Source organism: Macaca fascicularis, chromosome 10, assembly GCF_037993035.2.
Source record: "Macaca fascicularis isolate 582-1 chromosome 10, T2T-MFA8v1.1".
NCBI classification, from domain to species: domain Eukaryota; kingdom Metazoa; phylum Chordata; class Mammalia; order Primates; family Cercopithecidae; genus Macaca; species Macaca fascicularis.
Genome location: NC_088384.1, coordinates 7,367,405 through 7,391,334, shown reverse-complemented (window position 1 = coordinate 7,391,334; position 23,930 = coordinate 7,367,405). Strand labels below are relative to the sequence as shown.

At 55.0% G+C, this 23,930-nt stretch overlaps 1 protein-coding gene across 11 annotated transcripts in view; it reads left to right on the top strand.

The window, feature by feature from the left end:
• PARVG (parvin gamma) overlaps positions 1–23,930 on the top strand; it is a 48,912-nt gene continuing 24,982 nt past the window's right edge. For 3 of the 11 annotated variants that reach the window (XM_065522021.2, XM_015457075.4, XM_005567045.5), the window contains exons 1-13: positions 1–61; positions 432–610; positions 2,013–2,103; positions 4,982–5,046; positions 7,268–7,370; positions 8,582–8,722; positions 10,012–10,127; positions 11,475–11,530; positions 13,087–13,109; positions 15,311–15,369; positions 15,503–15,571; positions 17,762–17,863; positions 22,618–22,683. In XM_065522021.2, coding sequence (XP_065378093.1) covers positions 2,025–2,103; positions 4,982–5,046; positions 7,268–7,370; positions 8,582–8,722; positions 10,012–10,127; positions 11,475–11,530; positions 13,087–13,109; positions 15,311–15,369; positions 15,503–15,571; positions 17,762–17,863; positions 22,618–22,683 — 879 coding nt within the window. In that variant the 5' untranslated portion in view covers positions 1–61; positions 432–610; positions 2,013–2,024. Of the gene's footprint in view, positions 62–431; positions 611–2,012; positions 2,104–4,981; positions 5,047–7,267; positions 7,371–8,581; positions 8,723–10,011; positions 10,128–11,474; positions 11,531–13,086; positions 13,110–15,310; positions 15,370–15,502; positions 15,572–15,856; positions 16,246–17,761; positions 17,864–17,953; positions 18,068–22,617; positions 22,772–22,900; positions 23,323–23,930 lie in introns of those variants that run through there. The other 8 variants (XM_065522022.2, XM_015457077.4, XM_005567047.5 and 5 more) reach the window with 6 other exon arrangements.

Here is a 23,930-nt window from a genome sequence, read left to right as displayed (position 1 = left end):
GTGGGAGACTCAGCTCAGGGGCAGGCAGGGGGCGTGGGGAAGGCTGCAGCTCAGAGTCCAGGTAGGAGGCTCCTGCGTGGTCCCCGGAGAGGAACGGGCCTGGCCCAGGGCGGGGTGTGGAGGTGGCAGGACGGCGGTGCGGGATGGAGTGTGGCGGCCAGGCCGACAGGGTGCTGGTGGTGGGTTGTGGCGGTCGACCCCAGGCTCTGGCCTAAGTAGCTGCCATTTTGGAGGTGAACAGCCTGCGGGGAAACCGGCGTGATTTGGGGAAGGCGTGAAGAGGGAAAGAAATAGAAGCATTGAGTTTAAGTGGCCTGCAGAACCGCTGGGGCCCAGGTGGCACGGCGGGCGCTGGGGCCCCGGGCAGAGCTTTCTGTAGGTTTGTGGCAGCTTCACTTTCACGGCATCCGCCTCCTTGGGCCCTGCTGCAGAGAGGAGGAAGCTCCTGCCGGCTGAGCGGGCCCTGGAGGAAGTGAGCGGCGGGGCTCCTGCCTCCTGGCCTGGTCCCCAAAGCCCCCAGAAGAACCCGAAACCTGCTTTCATTCGGAACCCAGGGACCACACTTTGCCCCCAGTAGGCCGTCGTTTTCCTGCTTGGAGAAAGCGGCTGGGTGAGTTCTGGCATCGGGGCCACCACACTTGGGTGCTGGGGGTCACGGAGGGAGGGGCCCAGACACCACCTGGGAAGGATCCCAGAGTGCAGTCCCAGCCGAGGCCACCTGGGGAAGGGAGTCGGTAAACTGGGACTTGGAGTCCCCATGGCCCCTCCCGCTGCCCCTGCTCGGAGGCTGCTCGGAGTCCTCCCGCCCTGTTCTATGGAGGAGTTTTCTGTCCCTGAACTTCAGCCAACCCCTCCATCTCCAGGTGAAGAAACTGAGGCCCTGGGGCCAGGAAGGGGCTTGCCCAGGCTGCTGATCCCTTTGGGCAGCATTGAGTCCAGGCCCTCCTTGTAAGCTTGCATCCAGGACCAGAGAGGGCAGGAGGTTTGCCCAACGTCACACAGCCCGAGTGAGGAGGAGCTGGCCTGGGACGCAGGCTTCCTGATGCCCAGGCCGGGTGCTTTCGTCTTCTCTGACCATGGCCCTCAGCTTGGGGATTAAGGGGCTGGGAGTTAGTTGGGCTCCCCACCACCTCCACACTACAGGGCAGGATGGAGTCTGGCATCCCCCACCCCGGGCTGGCTGCTGGTCTGACACGAGTGGCTCCGGTCGAGTGAATGCCTCCGTCTCCCACAGCTCTGGGGGCTCCCTACTCTGGCCACCAACTTCTGCTGTGTGATCCCCCACCCCAATGTCTGATTGAGTTTGAAAACACTGAGAAGACCCAGGGACTGAAGAGGGAGGAAGAGGGAGGCCAAAAGGCGCCAGCCGAGCCGGCGAAGCCTTTGCGGGAGAGGAAGTGAGCCAGGGGAACCGGAAGGAGGGCTGGGCTGGCCTCCGGGTCTGCCCCTGTCCTGGGCATGTGGTGAGCCCAGCCTTCTGCCCATAATGAGGACGAGGAAGATGAACAGTGCCTCTGTCAACCCTGGCTCTTCCGGTTTATGGTATGGGAGATGTCACCATTCCACGCATCCCCCTCAGCCAGCCCCACACAGGCCGACCGGGGAGGTTTCCCTTGAGCTCAACCTGACAAGCTCTGAGGAGTGAGCTGTACCTGCTTTATCCTGACTGTCTGGGGTGGGGTGGGAGTCCCTGGGTAGAGGGCTGGGGGCTGCAAGAGCGTGGTGGGCAGCCGCTCTGCACCTGCCTGAGGAAGGACCACTTCCCCACCAAGTCTGCTTGGCTGTGTCCGCCCTCAGCTTCTGTGCCTTTTTCTACCCCATCACCCCGTAAGGGTTGGTTCAAGGGCTCTTTCTCACAGGGCCCGTACCCCCCGCCTAGGCTGGCATGATGACGTGCCCCTGGAGCCCAGCTTCTACCCTCCTTCTCTGCCTGCAGGTCTAGAGGAAATGAGGGGCTCAGTGAGTTTGGGGTTTCTCAGACCTTGACGTCCTCTCCCGTCTCCTCTGTACAGGATTGGGAGGTGATGGAGCTGGAGTCCTTGTATGACCTGCTGCAGCTCCCCAAGGGGGTGGAGCCCCCAGCGGAGGAGATGCTCTCACAAGGTGTGTGCCCACACGGGTCTGAGGGCGGAGGGTGAGGGTCTGCATGGCAAGAACGAGCCTGGCCATGCCTGGGACATGCAGTGCCTTCCCAGCTGTCAGCTGAGTGCCCAATTCTGCTCACCCCTGCCTCCGCCTTCTGCTTTATGCTTGACCCAACTCCTCCTCCTGGAACCTTCTGCAGAGCTAGAACCTCTTCTCTCCAGGTGAGAGACGATGTGGATTACGATGGTGAATACCAATTGCTCTCGTCCTGGGAGACTTCTGTGTGCCTCTGCTAGACCAGCACCTCTTACCTATAGCAACTCGTTTATTCCCAAGGGTGGGCGTCATTGCCTACTTTATACAGATGAGGAAACTGAGGCACAAGGGATAACGTGCCACAGCAACAGGAAACTCTTAGCAAGTGGTGGAGCTGGGTTCTGAGCCCAAGGAGGGTGGTCCCAGAACTGGGGTTCCACAGGCACCACACAGCGAAGCCCACCCCACAGCGATGCCCACCACACAGCGATGCCCACCCCACCGTGATGCCCACCAGGCAGCGATGCTTTGCAGAGTATGGGGCTCCTGATGTGCTCCCCTCACATGTGTGGGTCTCTTTCAAAAGTGGAGTGAGCATAGGATGGAGCAATTCAACAAGTGTGGGTCACCCTTTCAGCAAAGCTCTGTGTCATGAGCTCTTTGGGGGGTTGGCGGCCACAGTCCCTGAAACCTCCTTTCTAGGAGGTGGCTCAAAAGAAGGACAGGTGCAGGTGCCCAGAGCTGTCACCCTCCCTGTGTTCTCTGAAAGAAACAAATGAACAACAGCGCAGCAGGAAGCAACCAGACGGCCCGGGGGAAGGGCTTTAGGTGAACTCATTGGAATTCGTGTAACCACAAAAACATAGATGTGCTGACAAAGAAAATGTGTGAAATAATTTAAGGGAAGGGAACAGAATGCAGCTTTCTCCAGCTCCTGTGAATACCGCCTTTTAATTTTTATTTATTTATTTTTTTCTTGAGACAGAAATCTCGTTGTGTTGCCCAGGCTGGAGTGCAGTGCCACGATCTCGGATCACTGCAGCCTCCACCTCCCAGGTTCAAGAGATTTTCCTGCCTCAGCCTCCCGAGTAGCTGGGATTATAGGCACCTGCCACCACACCTGGCTAATTTTTGTATTTTTAGTAGTGATGGGGTTTCTTTTTTTTGTTTTTTTGAGACGGAGTCTCACTCTGCTGCCCAGGCTGGAGTGCAGTGGCCGGATCTCAGCTCACTGCAAGCTCCGCCTCCCGGGTTTATGCCATTCTCCTGTCTCAGCCTCCCAAGTAGCTGGGACTACAGGCGCCCACCACTTCGCCCGGCTAGTTTTTTTTTTTTTTTTTTTTTTTTTTGTATTTTTTAGTAGAGACGGGGTTTCACCGTGTTAGCCAGGATGGTCGCGATCTCTTGACCTCGTGATCTGCCTGCCTCGGCCTCCCAAAGTGCTGGGATTACAGGCATGAGCCACCGTGCCCGGCCCTGAATGCCGCCTTTTAAGTAGGTGTTATGGAGCGGGAAGTCCAGTGCCAATAGGGTCCCTGGTGCGGCAGGTGAGACCCCAGAGGGGACAAGCTTGGTCCAGAGTCACCTGGCTGGCTTCTTTACCGTCTGGTATTCTGTGTTTAAACCATTGAAGATTAGAAAGTGTCCTGAGGAGGCCGGGCGCGGTGGCTCACGCCTGTAATCCCAGCACTTAGGGAGGCCGAGATGGGCAGATCACGAGGTCAGGAGATCGAGACCATCCTGGCTAACACGGTGAAACCCCATCTCTACTAAAAATATAAAAAACTAGCCGGGCGAGGTGGCGGGCGCCTGTAGTCCCAGCTACTCGGGAGGGAGGCTGAGGCAGGAGAATGGCATAAACCTGGGAGGCGGAGCTTGCAGTGAGCTGAGATCCGGCCACTGCACTCCAGCCTGGGTGACAGAGCAAGACTCTGTCTCAAAAAAAAAAAAAAAAAAGAATTTTTTGTTTTACAATTGATTTAAGATACTTAAAGTTCTGGCAAGCAGAGCTGGGATATTGGATGATTCAAGTGGCAGGAAGTCTGCTCCAGGAAGGGACAGCACCATGTTCATTCATTCATTCGTTCATTCACTCACCTGCTCACTAGCCCAAGCATTTGCTGAGAGCCTGCCCTGTGCTGGGCACATCAACCCATGATGCTGTTGCCTTCCCATTCGTCAGAAGACACGGGGCTGGGTAGTACTTGAAGATTTTCCGAATGTCTAGGAAAAGCCTTTATTGGAGTCACATGAGAGACAATGCATTTTGTGAATTTAGGCAAGACAGTCCCCACTGCTGACTCAGTTTCCCCCCATGTACGTTGGAACTAGTTGATCTCAGAGGTCCTTCTCGGCCCTGACATTTTGTGGGTTCTGTGAGTCTAAAATGTGGGCAGATGCTGGCCATGGCCTTGGGGAAGGGGAGCTGCTGGGCCTCTAAGGGCTGCCCCAGGGAGTCAGACTACGAGAGGGGCCATGGAGGGGCCTGGCAGACCTGGGGTAAGTCCCACCTTTGCCCCTTAGAGCCTGGTGAGCCTGGGCACCTCCTCCCCTCTCTGGCTGGGGTTTCACTTGACCTAAATAGATAGGGTTGCCAGATAAAACATAGTATGCCCAGTTAACTTTGAATGTCAAGTAATCAAGAAATAACTTCCGAGTTTATGTCTCAAAGTATAAATGCCGCAGTGTCTGAGGATGAGCTGGTGTTTGTGAGGGAAACGAGGGAAAGCACGCTGGGGTGGAAGTGGCAAGGCCAGTGCCCCTGGGGCTGTGATGCCAGACTCTGTGGGTGACCTGCAGGGAGCGTGGCCAAGCACCCCACAGGGTCCCCACGCGCTTGTCATACCCACTCTGCTTCCAGGAGGAAAGAAGAGATACCTGCCACCGACTTCCCGGAAGGACCCCAAATTTGAAGAACTGCAGAAGGTACAGCAGCGTCCACAGCCCTGGCTTCCCTGGGTGCCTCTACTTGGCAGACCAGGCAGCGGCCTCCACGGGGCGGGGACAGCAGACCGCCCCCATTCCTTGACCTCAGGATGGGGTGTGGCAACCCCCGAAGACCCCTGGGAGGCCTGTTGAATGGAGCAAGTCACCCACAGAGCCTGCATGAACAAACATCTATTGAGCACCAACTGTGTGCCTTCACATACACCATCCCAGCAACCACATGCGATTTGAGGGGAATCTATTGTCCCCTACATCCTGGGGACAGGACAGACAACGAGGCTTAGACAGGTGACCTGATCTGTCAGGGGCATGCAGCTGCCCATTACAGAGCTGTGGTTTGACACGAGCTGCCAGCCCCTAAGCCGGTGTTCCTCCCCAGCTTGGCTGCCCAAGGTGTAGAAGAACTGGTGAGGTGGTGGCGGTGGGCCTGGGTCACCTGTGCTCAGTTCTCTCCTTGGTTATGGGTCTGCTGCTATGGCCACTGGACCGGCTGGGCACAGGTAGACTCCAGGCCTCTGTTTCCCTCAGCCTCTGTGTCTTCAGTCTTCACATGGCCTCTCTGTTGCCTCCTCCAGAGAGGCCTCCTGGCCTACACCATCTTCCATACCCAGAGGCTTTCTGGGCCATTTTCCATCATCCTTCCTATTCCCTCCATCCATCTACCTTTCCCACCTTTGGCCAGCACACCTGGCCCAGCCCTGTGCCTGGCACTGGGGACACCATCTGTGGTCTTGCCTGGAAGACCTGGAGGGGTGCTGACATGTCATCCCAGCTCAGGCTCCTCCAGAGGCTGATCCTGAGACAAGGATTTGGGTACCAGTAGTTGAGTTGGGAGGTTGTGCCAGGAGTCATGGGAGGGAAAGGGCCAATACATGGTTAGTGATGGAGCTGGTCATGGTTCTGGGGGCTCAAGCCTGCTGGGTATCCTGGAGCCAGCATAGAGCAGGCTCAGAGCATTCCTTCCCAAGGGGCAATGGAGCTGGGATATCTATACACCACCCCCTGACAACCTCCTGACAACCTTTAGTGAACAGCTGCTGTCTGAGAAAGGGCTGGGCCTTGATTCCCTGGCACTCTGACCTTTTGAGCACAAGCAGAGTGGGGGACAGCTTTGAGCAGAGCTGCAGGTGGGAGCTGGGCCAGTAGGCACCAGTCAAAGAAGGGGCAAGGCACCAGCAGTCCCTGCATTAGCTTCTTAGGGCTGTTGTAACATGTGACTGCAGACTGGATGACTTAAACCACAGAAACCTATTGTCTTACAGTGCTGGAGGCCAGAGGTTATCAACCAAGGGGTTGGCAGGATCAGCTCCTTCTAGAGGCTCTCAAGGGGCCCTGTCTCCTCCCTTCCCCCCCAGCTCTGATGGTTGCAGCATCCTGGGCTCTTGGAGCTGTGGATGCATCACTACAATTCCCACCTCCATCTTCACGTCCAATGTCATGTCTCTCATTTCCTCCTGGGACCTCAGTAGGAACACCTTTAACATCCATGTTTCTGCAGGCCGGGTGCGGTGGCTCAAGCCTGTAATCCCAGCACTTTGGGAGGCCGAGGCAGTTGGATCACGAGGTCAGGAGATCGAGACCATCCTGGCTAACACAGTGAAGTCCCATCTCTACCAAAAATACAAAATATTAGCCGGGTGTGGTGGTGGGCACCTGTAGTCCCAGCTACTCGGGAGGCTGAGGCAGGAGAACGGCTGAACCCGGGAGGCAGAGCTTGCAGTGAGCTGAGACCATGCCACTGCACTCCAGCCTGGGTGACAGAGCGAAACACTGTCTCAAAAAAAAAAAAAAAAAAAAAAAAAAAATCCATGTTCCTACTGACCATCTCTTCAGGGCAATCTAGGTTTTTTCTATCAAGTGTTCATTGTCCAATTCTTTCCATTCCCCAAACCACTTCCCCATTTTTAGGTATTTGCTATGGTAGTACCCCACTTCCTGGTACTAAAACCTCACCCATGATAATGACAGCCCCACGCTGCTCAGGTTTGTGATGAAGAGAAGCAGGGAGTCTGCAGGAACCCAGAGCAGGCCCCTAACTCAGCCTGGGAGATCAAGGAGGGCTTCCCAGTGGAGGTGACATTTGACTAGGTCTTGAAAGATGGGTAGGAGTTGGCAGGCGAGAGGCAGGCATTCCAAGCCAAGTGTAGGGGCAGGTGAGAAGCCCCCATCCCCCCAAAAGTTGTCCCCTTGGGGCCTGCAGGTGCTGATGGAGTGGATCAACACCACTCTCCTCCCCGAGCACATTGTGGTCCGCAGCCTGGAGGAGGACATGTTCGACGGGCTCATCCTGCACCACCTATTCCGTAAGTGGCTGTTTCTGGGGCTGCCTGGGCCTTGGCCCCATCCCCCTGACCTGGCCCCTCCAGGCCCTACAGCTGGGCTCTCTCCCTCGGTCCCCGCAATGACCCCGGGTTTAGGCACACCTGTCTCACTTTCTAGATGGGCCTGGGCTGGGGAGATGGAGGCGCTGTCCATGGCCCATGAGTGAGGGGGCCGAGCTGGGGCTCAGGCTGGGGCTCTGACACCTGGGTTGGTGACCTTTCCACCACACCACACTGCCTCTCCAACACTTATTGAGTGCCTACTGTTTTGAGGTGCTGGGAGGTAACAAAAGAACCCATGGTCCCTGCTCTCGGGCTGTCCCAGGCTGCTGGAGAGAAAATAGGCAGTCCTGGGTGGCTGGGGACAGGGCTGGGCTCCTGCCTCCATCTTCCTCCTCAGTCTGGAAAGCTCCAAGGGGCTTTGCTGGGGGTGTGCATTCTCAGGGCCTCCTCCTGGCCCCGGGCAAGTGTCCCCACAAGCCCCAGAGTTACCCTCTCTCTTTGCCCTTGTGTGGTCATGTCTGGTCTACACATCTCTTCTGCACACAACTGTGGTCTTGGAGGCCCCGGATAGGCCCGATTCCATGTCCTCAGCACTTCTCCTGGGGCCAGCCTCCGCAGTGTTCGCCGAGCTCTTTGGAGATGGGCTGCACAATTCCACTGAGGCGGCTAGCACTTCCCGGCATGTCCCATGTAGCAGGCGCAGTTCATCCTCAGAACAGCCCTGTGCTGTTACTATCCCCATTTAACAGATGACGAAAGGGAGCCTCTGAAATGCCTCATAATTTGTCCAAGGTCTCACGGTTAGAGAAGCAGGGGGTTCAGGATAGAAGCCTAGGAGTGTAGGCTTTAACCACAAGGCCACACTGCCCTGCAGAGATGAAGTAGACACAGCTGTGCAGAAGAGCAAGGGCTGCAGGCACAGGCTGATCAAGGTGAGGTGGGCTGTCTTGACCAGCTCAGGGGGCTGAGACTTGCTCACATCATGTGGCCTGCGTGCCCCACCAATTCCTGGGAGCTGGAGGGCATACCTGGTTGAGGCTGTGGGTGTGGCCCATGGTCCAACGCCAAGAATGAGCTCTCCAGACCCATGCTCTCTGAAGCACCAGGCAGGCTCAGCCTCCTGGAGGGTCCCCAGGTGCTCTCTGAGCTGCCCCCAGCCAGGGGCCCTCACCACCCTCTCCTGCCTCCAGAGAGGCTGGCGGCACTCAAGCTGGAAGCAGAGGACATCGCCCTGACAGCCGCAAGCCAGAAGCACAAGCTCACAGTGGTGCTGGAGGCCGTGAACCGGAGTCTGCAGCTGGAGGAGCGGCAAGCCAAGTGGAGCGTGGAGAGTATGTGGGCCGCAACCTGGCCACCCCGGGGGAGTGTGGGGCCACTGGGGTCCTTCTGCTTCAGGCTTCTCACCCACCAGGAAGGCGTGCTCATCCTCCTCCCAGCAGGGGTACAACCTGGGAGTCCGGAAGGAGGTAGAAGCCTCGGGCAGCCACAGTCAGGCATCTGGCAGAGCAGCCAACAGCCCAGCACATGTCTGTGCCCCGGAGGGTGTTACTGCAGCAAAGTGCAGCCCAAGGATAGCAAACGGTTTTGTGGAGAATGACAGTCACTGCTGAGTTCCAAGCACCATGGTCAGCCCATCCTCACTCTCATTTCATTAACGTATTGGAATATCTGCAGGCCCTGCTTGTACAAAAAATGAGTGTGCCTGGCCGGGCACGGTGGCTCACGCCTGTAATCCCAGCACTTTGGGAGGCCGCGGTGGGCGGATCACCTTAGGTTTCAGGAGTTCGAGATCAGCCTGGTCAACATGGTGAAACCCCATCTCTACTAAAAATACAAAAATTAGCTGGGTGTGGTGGCAGGTGCCTGTAATCCCAGCTACTCAGGAGGCTGAGGCAGAATTGCTTGAACCTGGGAGGCGGAGGTTGCAGTGAGCTGAGATCGCACCATTGCACTCCAGCCTGGGCTACAAGAGTAAGACTCCATATCAAAAAAACACCAAAAAACAAAAGAGTGTGCCAAACACCTAAAATTCCCTACCCCACCTGGTTCACAGTTTGGTATAGATTTCTTTCCCTTCAATTCTTTATATCCCCTCAACCCCCATCCTGGATGAGAAAACTGAGGCTGAAAGAAGTTAAGCAGCTTCTCCAAGGTTGGGCGGTGAGGGTTTAACAGAGTCAGTTTTCAAACCCAGGTTTTGTTGGGTCACGTGCGCCTGCATTCGCAACGTGTAAGGTCTCACAATCAGTAATTGATGTTGATGAAATCAACCTTGAATTAAGTCACATTGAGCTGAAACCTAATGATTGTTCAGCCAGTGCCTTCCCAGAGGTCACTTAGTTGTTTCCAATTGTAAACAGTGCTGCAGTGAACATCTTTGTCTAGAGCTGCTTCCACAAGGGAGATGGTACCCCTGGGCTATATTCTAAGAGGAGGGATGACGGGGTGAAGTGTGATGATTTTTAGGTTCTGAACATGTATCTCCAGATCTCTGCTCTGCAGAAGGCTGGACACAGACCTCCTTCATCTGCAGATGTCGTTCTGACAATGAGGAAGCCTGCATTTGGCTGCACGTTTTGGCAGCCCCCTGGGCTCTGACCTGTCTCCACTCTCTTCCCAGCCATCTTCAACAAGGACCTGCTGTCCACCCTGCACCTCCTTGTGGCCCTGGCCAAGCGCTTCCAGCCCAACCTGTCCCTCCCAACCAACGTCCAGGTGGAGGTCATCACCATTGAGGTAGCAGCTGGGCCCCCAGGGATTTGTAAGCAGAAGCTGAACGTCTTGGGTCCCCATTGCCCACCCTGCATGGGTGGAGTTGGCTGGGGCGGGGCTCACCCAGGGTGAGTTTCAGGGAACCCTGAGAAATAGAATCCGGCCAGGAAGGCCAGGAGGTGCTGTCTGGAGCTGGGGACAGGCTGGTAAGAGTCTAGTGGGGCTGGCAGAGGCCTGGGGACATGAGGAGGTCCATGGTCGGCCAGCTCCACTTGACCTCAGCAGAGGGCATCTGGTTGGCAGAGGCTGAGGCCAGGGGTTGTCAGGCCATATCCCTGAGCCATGTGTGGCCGTCTGTTCATAGCCACAGGGAGCCTTCACACCCCTGAAGCAAAACTACTACTCTCACCATGAGGGTGCTGTCTCTTGTTAGATCACTGATGACTGTGACAGTGCCCCGTTCTCCTCCTTCAGGAAGCCTTCCCAGGTTTCCCCACCCTCAGATGTTCTGTCTAGTGTGTGGCCTGCCTGTGCTGCAGTTAATACCCAGGAATCTGCGCTTCCCTCTCCAGACAGACCCTGAACATCACAATAGGGGGCCCCACCTGCCCCACCCCAGCCTCGGGTCCCTCATGCAGAGGGGCTTCGTGTCTGAGGGCTTACCTCTGACTTGCCCCAAGAGAATAAGCCAAGTTTGGCTAAACCTAGTCAGAGTCATTTCTACAATTTTTTTTTTTTTTTTTTTTTTTGAGATGGCGTCTTGCTCTATTGCTCAGGCTGGAGTGCAGTGGCACAATCACTGCAACCTCCACCTCCCCGACTCAAGTGATCCACCTCAGCCTCCCAAGTAGCTGGGACTACAGGTGTGAGACACTGTGCCTGGCTAATTTTTTGTATTTTTGATAGAGATGGGGTTTCACCCTGTTGCCTAGGCTGGTCTCGAACTCCTGAGCTCTAGCCATCCACCTGTCTTCATTTCCTAAAGTGCTGGGATTACAGACATGAGCCACCACACCTGGCCTTCTACTGTTTTTTAAAACCATTGATTATAATTCCCTACCAAGCACTTGTGTGGCTTGGTCTATACTGCCAACATAAATCAGAGGTGACTTCATTGATTCACTCCTTCATTATTCATTTGTTCATAGCCACATGCTCTGATACGGCCCTCCTCCCGCCGTGAGACTCTGGGGATGCCTCGGGGAGTGAGGCAGACACATCCCCAACTTCAAGAATCTTGGGGGAAGAAAGACAATTAAGCCAGGCGGCTGTCCTGAGGAGAGATGATGCAGAGCAAACGGGACACTGGGGTTGCTTTGGGCCCCAGAGTTTTCCGGATTATTTAATTTCCTTCCCCTTTATTTTTCTTAGAGCACCAAGAGTGGTCTGAAGTCAGAGAAGTCGGTGGAACAGCTCACTGAATACAGGTGAGGGAGGACGAGGGCCCGTGGATGGGGCTGGGGCTCACAGCGGTGGACGGAGGCAGGGCGGGGCCCGGGCAGATCTGCCCAACCTTTGTGGGAAGGGCCCTCACACTCTGTGGCTTTTTCTCTACCTGTGTTCCACGGTAGCACACAGGATCCCCTTTCATTCCAGCCTCCAATCAGGTCCCTGCCTGGCCCCTCCCAGCCACCCTGCTTTGTTCTCTAGGATAGGGGGCCCTGGGTTTGGGGCACAGGGGCCAGTGAATCTGTCTCTCTAGTGTGAGCAGGATGTTCCTCTTTCCTTGCAAAGCTGTAAGAGTCTTAGAGGCCCCTGAATGGCCAGGGGCTGGCCGTCTTTCTCCCCACCCACTGGGGGGTGTGGCCATCCTGCTCCCTGCCCACTGGGGCATGGCCACCTGCTCCCCACCTACTGGGACATGGCCATCTTGTTCACTATCCACTGGGGTTGGCCATCCCGCTCCCTGCCCCCTGGGGCTGGCCATACTGCTCCCTGTCCACCAGGGGTGTGGCCATCCCGCTCCCTGCCCCCTGGGGTTGGCCATCCTGCTCCCTGACCCCTGGGGCTGGCCATCCTGCTCCCTGTGGAGCAGAACAGGTGGGGCCTGGAGAGGGATGGGCCCTAGGGGCTGCACAGCTGCCAGCAGATCCACCTTTGCTGGCTTCCATGTGACGCTGACTCACGACTCTCACAGGGATGCAGCCAAGTTGCTGGCCAGGTGGGGCTGCCATCCTCTGAAGGCTTGGCTGGTGCTGGAGCTGTGTGGATAGCACATGGTGTCTGTCCCTCCTGGCAGCCTTGGCCTCTGTGCTGAGCCCAGGTCTCTGTCCCAGGCTGTTGGGCTCTGCCCCGTGGGGCCCAGCTCTCTTCTGGAGGGCTGTGGTTAGAGAGACTTGGCCTGCCCTGGACCTACAGAACTTCTCTTCTGTGGGGTAGGGGTGGATCTAAAAACCTGACCAAAAAAAAAACAAAGAAAAATTGTTCAAAAACAGTAAAAATGGGGTGAAAGAAGCCAGACCCAAAAGAGAACACATGGTATGGTTTCATTTTCACGAACTTCCAGTTCAGGCAAAACCAATAGATGGCAAGAGAAATCGCAGCTGTGGTCAGTGTAGGGAGGGAGGGGATGGAAGAGAGAACACGGTGGGGGGCGGGGGGTGCTGGGAGGGTCTGCAGCATGTAAGTGGGGGTGATCACACAAGTGTGTATGTGTGAAACGCACAAGCTGTAAACGTACGACTTGTGCACTTTATGATATGTGTGATGTATCTCCCTCAGAATGAAACAGGAACCACAAAACCAGCAAAATCCTAATGTTGCCAGGTGTGGAAGCCTCAGGGAAGGGCACGAACCTGTTTCTGTCCTTTGCTTCCTACAGAGACCTTCTCTGCTATCTGCCCTACCTACAAAGCTGCCGGGAAAACCACAGCATGCCGGTTTCTTTGCAAGCTTGCCAGCACTGATGCTTGTCATATTGAGACATTGTAGGTTTGCAGGGTTTTTTTTAACCATTTGTTTGCTTTTTCCACCCCCTGCACAGCACAGACAAGGACCAGCCTCCGAGTGAGTACTTTCTTCATTTTTGAAAATCTGTTCCTATCTGATGCCTGTTAATGCAGACGAGTCTTGATGGAGGGTTAATTGCTGAGCATTCTCTCATTTGCCCGTCGCCTGCTGTTTGTATCTCAAGCCTCATTCTTATTCATTTGTCCTTCTTTCTGTCTGTCCATCATGGAGCTGGCTGCTCTTTCTCATTATACCATTTCTGTGGGGAGAGAGATTTATAATTCACATAGGCGGTGATGGTGGAGTCTGTTAAATGTGTGGGCTCTGGAGTCAGTGGTCTGTGCTCAAACACCAGTATTCCCACTCATTAGCCACTTAAGTTTGGGCAAGTACCTTAACTTGTCCGTGCCTCAGTTTCCTCATCTATAAAAGGGCACTCACCTTTTAAACTGGCAGTGAGGGTTAAAGGAGATAATTTGTGAGTGTGTTCAGCATGTGGGCAGTGCTCAATAGTGAGTGGGCAATAATATGGCATCGACTCTTCTGACAGAGCTGTTCACCAATCAGTGGATTGATCTAGTTGCTACTTCTTTCATGCATCCATTCCTTTGTCAGTGGTCTGGCCAGCTCTTCACCCACTCATCCATTCATCCGTTTATCCATCTATGGATCCATCCTTTCTTCCATTCATCTATCTACTCACCCACCTATCCACCTACTCACCTATCCATCCATCCATTCATCCATCCATGCATCCATCAGCCCATTCTTCCATTCATCTATCCACTTACCCACCCATCCACTTATCCATCCCTCCATCCATCCATTCATGCTTCCATTCATCCATCCATCTACCCATCCATCACCTATCCATCCACCCACCCACCCACCCACCCATCCATGCACCTATCCATCCATCCACCCACCCACCCATGCACCTATCCATCCATCCATTCATCTATCCACTTATCCACCTATTCATCCATCCATTCATCTATCTACCCATCCAACCACCTATCTATTCACCCATATCCATCCATCCTAACACTATTTTTCCTCCCTGTACCCTCCCCACTTAGATACATAGCTATGTGGGTAGGGATGCTATGAGGGGCACTTCACCTGCAGAGGTAGAGATAATAACCTGCCAGGAGCTTCTGAGAATGGGGGCTGAGGGAGGCTGAGTTTGGGGAGAAAGGAGAAGGGAGGGGCAAGGAGGGCTGGCTGGGGATCTGTGTATGTAGCAGGAGGGGCAGCCTGAGGACATGAGGGGTTGCCCAGGGAGCAGTATTTTGGGCATGGGGCAGCACGAGAAGTGGGTGTCACAGGGTGAAGAAACCCAATTTCCCTGACCACTGATGTTTCCACCATGTTTATTGATTTCAGGGGGCATTTTAACGTGCATGATGCTATTTGGTGCTACTTTCCCGCCTTCACTAACAAGGGAACTGAAACAGAGAGGGGTGCTGTGACTTGCTTAGAGTCACACAGCTGCTGAGTGGCAGAAGCCACAGCAAACTCAGGCCAGTCTGTATTTGGTGCCCAAGGACCAGTGTCCTCATGGGAGGTGTGTTAGCTGCAAATAGCAGGAATCCAGCTTGTGCACAAAGGGCATTAGCCTGAGGACATGAGGCGCCCGAGACTGGACACCGGGGCCTGAGCCACTGTTCCCAGACCCCAAGGGAGCGAATGAGTTGCTGAAAGAGCTGGCCTTTTGCAGGCAGCGGGTTCAGACACTCTTGGGGGCGGGGGGAGGCAGCAGGGAGGAGCCCTCACTCAGCCAATTTAAAACCAAGGGGAGGAGACTCATGGACCCTGATCACCCACCTGTAGCAGCTCCCGTGGCCCTGGGGAGTGGAGCAGGGCCCTGGGAGGAGGGAGGGCCAGCTGGCAGATAAAGGGCTGCAGCTGTGCAGACGCAGTAACAGGTGTCGGCTGCAGGAAGAGCGGCTGTTTATGAAGTCCTACTGTGTGCCCGGTCCCTGTGCCGCAGGGCCAGGTGTGTTATCTGCTATCGAATTCCCTCTCTGCAACAATCCCAGCTAGGGAGGCACAGGGAAAGAAGGTGACTCCCCCTGGGCCACACGGCCAGGAGAGCAGTGACTCAAATCCAGGTTTATTTTATTTGAGAACCATGATCTAAAACGACAGCTCCCTCTGGACTGGTTATTCTAAGAAACTTTTGTGAAAAAAAATTCCCTGTTTGGCACAAAGATAATAGCATCGTAATGAGGTGTTTATTGGATCTGTGTCTGCAGAGGACGTCTTTGATGAATTATTTAAGCTGGCTCCGGAGAAAGTGAATGCAGTGAAAGAGGTAGGAGAGATCAAAGCTCTCAGCAGCTCTCGGGCCGCCCACCCCACCCACCGCCCACCTGCGCTGTAGGAGGGAATCACGGGTCCTTGCATTACACCTGCTGCGTGCTAGGCCCGTGTTCTTCCCTGGTTAGGCCATCGTGAACTTTGTCAACCAGAAGCTGGACCGCCTGGGCCTGTCTGTGCAGAATCTGGACACCCAGGTAGGGACTGAGCTGCGGCGTCCCCAGGCAGGACAGGGCCACTGGCTGTAGGAAGGAAAGAGGGTTCTGCAGGCCTTGGGAACCTGCTGTGTGGTGGGGGTCGTATCACCTCTTGGAGGCTTAAGGTCTCCCTCCCCAGTGGGACTGTTGCTGGCAGGCAGCACTGGCCACCAGGGACACGGTGGGATCCCGGGGGTGGGGGTGTGGGAACACTTCACAAAGCTGGAGTCACCCCGGCTGTCACTGCTTCTCATTGTTATAATTTTATTTTATAATTAATCTTAGACTAGCTGATGCCAAGACTTGAAGCACATGAGTCTTCCCTGCGTGGTTGTGTTCGCCCAAACAGAATTTATTAGATTTGCGCCATGTGCCAGGCGTAGGTGACAGCGCAGCCCCGCCGTCTGCAGGTTCCGTGTCTCTCACAAGCACCCTGAGGAGCCCAGCACCCCCCAGCTGACTGAAGCTGAGTTTTCCCAGGAGCAGGAGCAGAATCTCAGGGGGTCCGCACCCACCGTGGGCTGTGGCTTTCCACAGTGAAGCTGTGTCCCCGTAGGCTTCCCACACTGCAGGGGGGAGCAGGGGGTGCAGAGGAGCAGAGCAGCTGCCAACCCCGGGGCCTGCAGAGTGGGCATGGAGTCTGCTGGATGCCAGTGGCCTCAATGGGACATGACGTAGGCATCTGGCCACCTGGGTTGTGCTGGGGTCTGGGGTGGGGAAGGAGTCTGGTCCCAGAGGGACCAGTTGGCTCATGAAGCTTGTAGCCAGAGCTGCTGACCTCTCAGAGAGACTGTGGATGGGCATTGGCTGGGGAGGGAGGGGTTAATGTACTCCCATGCCTAGTCGCTAAAACCAGTAAAGCCCTCACTATGTGCCAGTCCCCAGGCAAAATGCTTTCCATGTTAGCTCATTGAATCCTCCCCATAATCCTCTAAAGTGGGAACTATACTACCCCACTTACAGAGGAGGATGTTAAGGCACAGAGAGGTTAATTAACTTGTCTAAGGTCACACAGTGATAAGTAGTGGACCTGGGATTTGAACCCAGGGAGCTGGGGCCAGAGTTTGTGCTTATAACCACCTCATACAGTGGCCACGTGAGAAGTGTGTGTGTGATAGGGTGTGGCAGCATGGCAGGGTGGAAGTACCAGGCTCTGCAGCCAGATAGACACACATTTCCCTCTTGCCTCCACCGCTTATGGGCCCTGGGCTCTGCTGAGACCCCTCCACATTTGCTGTGTGACCTTGGGTGAGTTACTGGACTTCTCTGAACCTCAGGCTCTTATAAACTGGGTGCAAGACAGCAACTTGGTAGAGTTGTGAGTGATACATGAGCTGTTGAGCCCCACATGTTTGGTATATTACCTGGCACGCTGCCAGCATGAAATAAGAGATTTGTAGTTTTATTATATTTCATGTGGGTATAAACAGGATGATTATGATTTCTGAGATTTACATTCTACCTGTTCCATCTTTATCTCTCCCTTGGTAAAATAATGGGTTTTAGAGACTCATGGCATGTGCAAAGGTGGTATTTAGAGACTGTTCAATAAAACGGGGTAAGGAAGTCCCTTGCATTCCAGTTGTATTACCAAGGAATAGCGGCGGAAAAGATTTCAGGCCCAAACTAATAACATCGAAACAGGCTTAATATGAGGAAATTCCATTAAGGGCTTCGAATGGCAGTTTCTTCCAATATCCCATCCTGTGTTTTGTATCTTTGAAGAGACTCAATACGATTATATTAACATATGATATGCTGGTGGCAGGGACGACAGCTTTATCTCTGAACATACAGAACAGACAGAAATATTAATGTGGCAGCCGGCGAGATGAGCCCGGTGTGCTGCTCTCTGCCTTTTCTGATGGAATAATTTTACACTTAACTCTATTTTCCCCTGTGTTTCTGTAGCTTGTGAAACAGCGTGCTGTTTAAAAACTGACATGAGGCTATTCTGCAGTAAGTTTAGAAAGCGCTTTTTTCACTGAGCAGGTATTGTGTACCAGGCAGCCCGAAACCACTTTTTACCTGCAACCCTGTGAGGTCAGGAATGTCTTCCCCACTTCTCACCAAGGAACCAGCGGCTCAGAGAACTTGTACGGCTTCCTTAGGGCCACACAGCCTGTAAAAGACACAGTGGGCTTCCCCAGACTTCTTCCGTATGACAGTCTTCAGTTCCTACCTTTGTAGTTTGCAGACGGGGTCATCTTACTCCTGCTGATTGGACAACTTGAAGGCTTCTTCCTGCACTTAAAGGAATTCTACCTCACTCCCAACTCTCCTGCGGAAATGGTAAGTTTTCCAAAGATTTTTCTTGATGGTCTACCTCTGGGTGAACAGATATACAGAACTGACATGACCAGTCTGTTTATTCACTTCCAGGTGACGTGAAGGGTGTAGGAGAAGCTTGTTTGTCTATATATCTGCCTGTCCATCCATCCATCCACCCATCCACCCACCCACCCAGACACCCACCCGTCTATCCACCCACCCACCCACCCAACAAACCAACCATCCATCCATCCATCCATCCATCCATCCATCCATCCATCCATCCATCCATCCATCCTTCCATCCATCTTTCCATCCATACATCCATCCACCCACCCACCCATCCATCCATCCACTCACCCACCCACCCACCCATCCACCCACCCACCCACCCATCCATCCATCCATCCATCCACCCACCCACCCACCCACCTATCCATCCATCCATCCACCCACCCACCCACCCACCTATCCATCCATCCACCCACCCACCCACACACCCACCCGTCTATCCACCCACCCACCCACCCATCTATCCATCCACCCACCCACCCAACAAACCAACCATCCATCCATCCATCCATCCATCCATCCATCCATCCATCCATCCATCCATCCATCCATCCTTCCATCCATACATCCATCCACCCACCCACCCATCCATCCATCCATCCATCTATCCACCCACCCACCCACCCACCCACCCACCCATCCATCCATCCACCCACCCACCCACCCACCCACCCATCCATCCATCCACCCACCCACCCACCCACCTATCCATCCATCCATCCATCCATCCACCCACCCACCCACACACCCACCCATCTATCCATCCACCCACCCACCCAACCAACCAACCAACCAACCATCCATTCATTCATCCATTCATCCATCCATCCATCCATCCATCCTTCTATCCATACATCCATCCATCCTTCCATCCATACATCCATCCATCCACCCATCCATCCATCCATCCACCCACCCACCTACCCATCCGTCCACCCCCCCACCCACCCACTCATCCATCCACCCCCCCACCCACCCACTCATCCATCCATCCCACCCACCCACTCATCCATCCGTCCCACCCACCCACCCACTCATCCATCTGTCCACCCACCCACCCACCCATCCATCTATCTATCCGTCCATCCATCATCTACCTATCTATCTATCCCCGTCTACCTATTATCCACCTACCCATCCACCTATTAGCCCTTCTGTTCACCTACCAAGCCACCCACCATCTATGCACACATCCATTTAACTGCCCACCTATCCATCCACCTACCTGCCTGTCCATGCACCTATCTTCCTGTTTATTCATCTACCCAGTCCATCCATCCATCCATCCACCCACCCACCTGCCTGCCTGTCTACCCACCCATAGGAAGTTGATCTATATGTCTGTCTGACCATCCATACATTCATCCATCCACTTGCCTACCTGTCCATTTACCTGCTTGTCGTTTCATGCATCCATCTGTCTGTCCTTCAGTCCATCTTTCTGTTCTGTTTATTGATCCACCCAATCTACCCATACACCTGCCTGCCCATCCACCCACCTGCTCACCCACCCATCCGCTACCCACACGTCTGTTCCCTCATTCCCTGAGGGCCTGTTTAGTGCCAGGCCCTGAGCTGTATGGGATGTTAAGATGATCCAGCACAGCTCCTGCTTTCAGGGACCTCTCAGTCTATGCCCACTGTTCTCCTGGTGACATGTGGTCTTGCAGGGCCACAGCAAAATGTGTTGGTTCAGATGCCTGGGTCAGAGGAGGGACCTGGAACAATGAGGGGTTAGAATAATCTCAAGGAGTCAAGAAGGGCATTGCATCAGAGGCGAGCTGGGAGGTTGGTTAGGGGTTGGTTTGCACAGTTACCGAGGAAGGGCTCGCAGAGGGGAGGGAATAGCGTCAACAAAGGCTCAGAGTGGGGCAAGAACAGGAATGGGTCAGGGAGGTGTCATTGCTTCACTCTGGCTAGAGGGGCTGGAAGGGTGGGGCCTGACCTGGGGGGGCTCAGCAGTTCCTGGACCCTAGAGGCTGGTGGACTGGCTTGGAGCTGGCTGCCTGCATCCAGGCACGAGGGCTGTGGCTTGACCTGAGGAAGAGGGACGGAGAGAGTGATGGAGGTGAGGTGGGAGGGCAGGTGAGCCTGCGAAGATGCAGCTCCCACCGCCTCTTCCCCAGGTACAGCCTTCAGTGCCCACTGGCTAGTCCTGCCTCCGCCCCCACCAGGCCCCTGTTGTGTGTGCTGCCACTTCCTCGAGCTCCCTGGGCTCTCACACCTCTGGGCTTTGGCACAGGCTGCTCCTCTGTCAGGAGTGCCCTTCCTACCCGGTAGGCCTGGCCCATGAGAAGGGATTTTACTACTTTCCAAATAAGGAAACAGAGGTCCACGGGGGGCCAAGGCTTACCCTGGGTCACTACCAGGCAAGAGGCCTGGGTCTTGTGCTTTTCACCACCAGCTCCCTGCCTGCCTGGACCTCAGGTTTTCTGTCTCTGAAAATGGGCTGACAATGCCTGCCCCCCACTCAGGCCACACAGGTAGTAAGAAAGAGTTTGGAGAACCATCGAGGAGAAAGCACTGAGGGACATGTGGTCCCTAGTGTCCCCAGCCTTGCCTCTCACAGGAGGTGACATTGGAGGCATGCATCCCAGTGGACAGGCTGGAGTGTTGGTGGCTGGTGGCATGCCCAGGATCCTGGGCAGCCTGCTTATCTCCATCCATGCCGGGGTTCCCGTGGCCCGGGGCAGGAGGACCTCTTTATCTCTCTGTAGCAGTAGGTTTTTCTGAAGAGATGAAGACGAGGCAGGGCCACATGCCCAGTCCCAGGGCCAGCCTTTGGGGCTGTTTCTGAGAGAGACAAAGGCTTCCATCCCTTTCACATGCCCAGGGTGTCCCTGGCACTGGATCAGGCCTCTTGGCCTATCTGGGGCCCAGTAGCAGGTGAGGTCCCCCCTGGGCCCCTACCAGACTCCTCCTCCACCTAGACCCTTCTTCTGGGTCCCCTCCCCTCAACCCTTCCTGGACACCCACCCCATGCCTCTCCCCTGCTTTAAGTGGACCACCCAACTGCCAAGCCCCATCTGCCTCCCCAGCCACGTCCCCTCCTCCCTTCCTGCCGACTCCCAGCTACAGCCACATGACCTCTGGCCCGCTTCCAGCTCTCCAGGGCCTGGTCCTCCCCCATTCCCTCGCATCCACACAGGCTGTGCTCTCAGCCCAGCCTACCCCGGCTTTGCTTCCCACCTGCTTCCCCGGGCGGGCGGCCAGCTCTGCCCACCTTCTCAGCTCCTCTGCAGTCCCTCAGTGCTCTGTGGGGCCCTGAACCACAGTCCACACTCCTCCCTTGGGGTTAGCTCCCTGCACTTTGCCTCTCCTGGCCCTCTCCCCCATCCTACCTCCATGCCCCTGTGAGGGCGGGGCAGGGTTGCATCTCCATTTTACAGAGAGGAGCCCAGAGCCCGAGAGGCTTACCCAGGACCACCCAGCTGCTCAGTGGCAGCCTCATGCCAGGACAGCCTACCGCCCGCAGCCTGCCGTGTCCCTCGCCCCAGCGGGGATGCATCTTGAGTGGGTGTGATCTCCATCTTCCCTGGTAGCCAAGTGCTCTGGACTTGGTTCCCAAGAGCTGGATGCTGGGTCAGAGCAGCGAGGCCGGGGCAGTCAGTGTCTACGGTCCTGGTGGTCGTGGCAGGCAGAGTGGCCGCTGCTTCCTAGGTTCTTCCATTTGGAGGAGCCGCATCGGCCAGCCGTTGCCACAGACGTGCTGCTTAACAAACCACCCGAAAACCTAGGGGCTGAAAAACACGCTCATGTCTTCCCACGGACCGGCAGGTCGACTGAGTTTAGCTGCTGGAGGCTCAGTTAGACTTTGTCACTCCTCCGAGGACTGGATGGGGATCAGGCTGCCGTGGCTGGGTGGCTCGGCTCTGTGCCACAGCCTGCCATGTTCCTCCTGGGACCAGCAGCTGGCCCGGGCACGCTTTCCTCCTGGCAATGGCAGACACACGAGAGACCAGACAGAAGGCATGAGGCCCTGGCTTGGAATGGGCAGGCTGCCACTTCCATTGGAGCAGGCCCTGTGGCCTTGGCAGTGATGTGGGACAGCCCTGCTAAAGTGTGTGGGCGCAGAATTGGGCCGATGGTAGGATCTCCCGCAGGCAGTGTGGACAAATGTGCTAGCAAGTCCTCATGTTGGGTCTTGGAGTTAGGAACTCTTCCCATCCCCATTTCCACAGAGGAAACAGTTCAGAGAGGCACAGAAGCCTGGCCCGGAGCACACAGTGAGTTAGGGACCTCCCTGTTTCCCTCCTGTGGAGCCAGCGTGAGCCCCTGGGAGATGGAGGGTGCCAGGGCTCGGTGGGGTTGAAGCCAAGGCTGAGACTGGGTTCTCAGCCTGCCTCGGGAAGGCAAGGCACTGAAATGTGAGTGGTGAGGAGAGAAGGTGGAGGAAGGAGGCAGGTGGGACCACCTGTGGGCTGAGGGCCTGGGGCTCGGAACCCAGCTCGGAGCCGCTCTGGGGCGCCCCTGGGCTGCAGGGCCTCTGCTCAATCTGTTGCACCATCCAAGCCCCAGTTACAAGATGGGAACAAACGTGCAGACTTCCATGTTGCTGTGTGCAGCCGCTTTGCTGAATCCACTGATTTTAGAACCTACTTCTGAATATGAGTCAGATTAGATGTGGGGGAAGAGCAGCAGCCTCTTAGCTCAGACCCCAAGAATGAATTTTTACAGCATATTGTGGGCAATCTCTGCTGCAGGAATGTGTAATCGAAGTGCTGAGAGGTCGTCAGCTGCGGAGGGCGGGAACACAGCCCTTGCTGAAGGTGGGCCCCTGTGGAGTTTTATCTTGGCAGAGCAGCCTCCTGAAATTGGATTTCTCATTCTCAGACCCTCTCTGCGGATGGTGTTTATGTGAGATAGTCATTCGTTATGGGCACGGAAGTTAAGGACGGGGGGAGAGAGGATCATTTGCTCCCAGAAATCAAATCCCTGGAGCCAGGAATCCTTGGCATCCTTCCACATTAAATTATTCTTCCCCAGGAGGATTTGCACGCATCTTCCCGGGTTGTAACCTTCTCTCGGCTCCGTGGAAGGTGGTAGTTTTATCTTCATCTCAAACCGCACATGGAAGAAAAATCTCTGGACAGAGCATCGTGAGATAGCCCTGCAGTCAGGGTCGGCTCTTCTGGCAGATGATCTTTTGTTCGGATTCAGTGTCATTGAGGAGGAGTGTGACAAACAGAAGCAGATGTCATAATTTTTAGTGTTGATAGCCGCTCCCAAAGCATAAGCTCCATGAGGGCAGGGGGTCTGGTCTGTTTTGGACACTAGTTGCATGGCTAGTACATAGTAGATGACAAGTATTTTTTAAATAAGTGAATGAACAAAGTTATTCGAAAACATTGGTCCCAGGAGGTGCTCTGTGACAAATGGGTTCTATGAATAAATAACTTGGGGAAACATGTCTAGTCTTGAAGGTTCATGAGACCCACTAACACGTTCAAGGTTCTGATAAGTCCTGCAGTGAAGGACTTCCATATTATTTTATTTAATCCATCAGTTTCTAAAAATGTTTGGCCACAGATATCCCGTTTCCTGTCCATCCTAGATCACAGTTTGGGAGATTCTGACTCACTGAGTATATCAAAGGCGGGGCTTTGAGGCAGGAGAGCACAGTGTGGAATCTAGAACCTCAGGTTCCTCAGGGTCTTGTTCTCCCTCCGACCTTTACTCTCCATGTAACTGCAAATAATATTCATAACAAGAATGTGAGCAATAGCAACAATTGCAACCCTAGTTTCCCAGAATATTCCAGGCTAGGAGGAAGAACTGGGGACACAGTAATGGGAACTTCCGGTGATGCTCTGGTCTGTCCACTCAGAGCTTCCCGTCCATCTTGGTCTGGACAGCCTCAGAGCTTCACCCCGCATTGGCACCTGCAGCGTGCTGCAGCATTGGCTCCATGTGATAGCCTTTGTTTCACTCTGTCTCCCAGGCTGGAGTGTGATGGTGCAATCTCGGCTCACTGCAACCTCCACCTCCTGGGTTCAAGCAATTCTCCAGCCTCAGC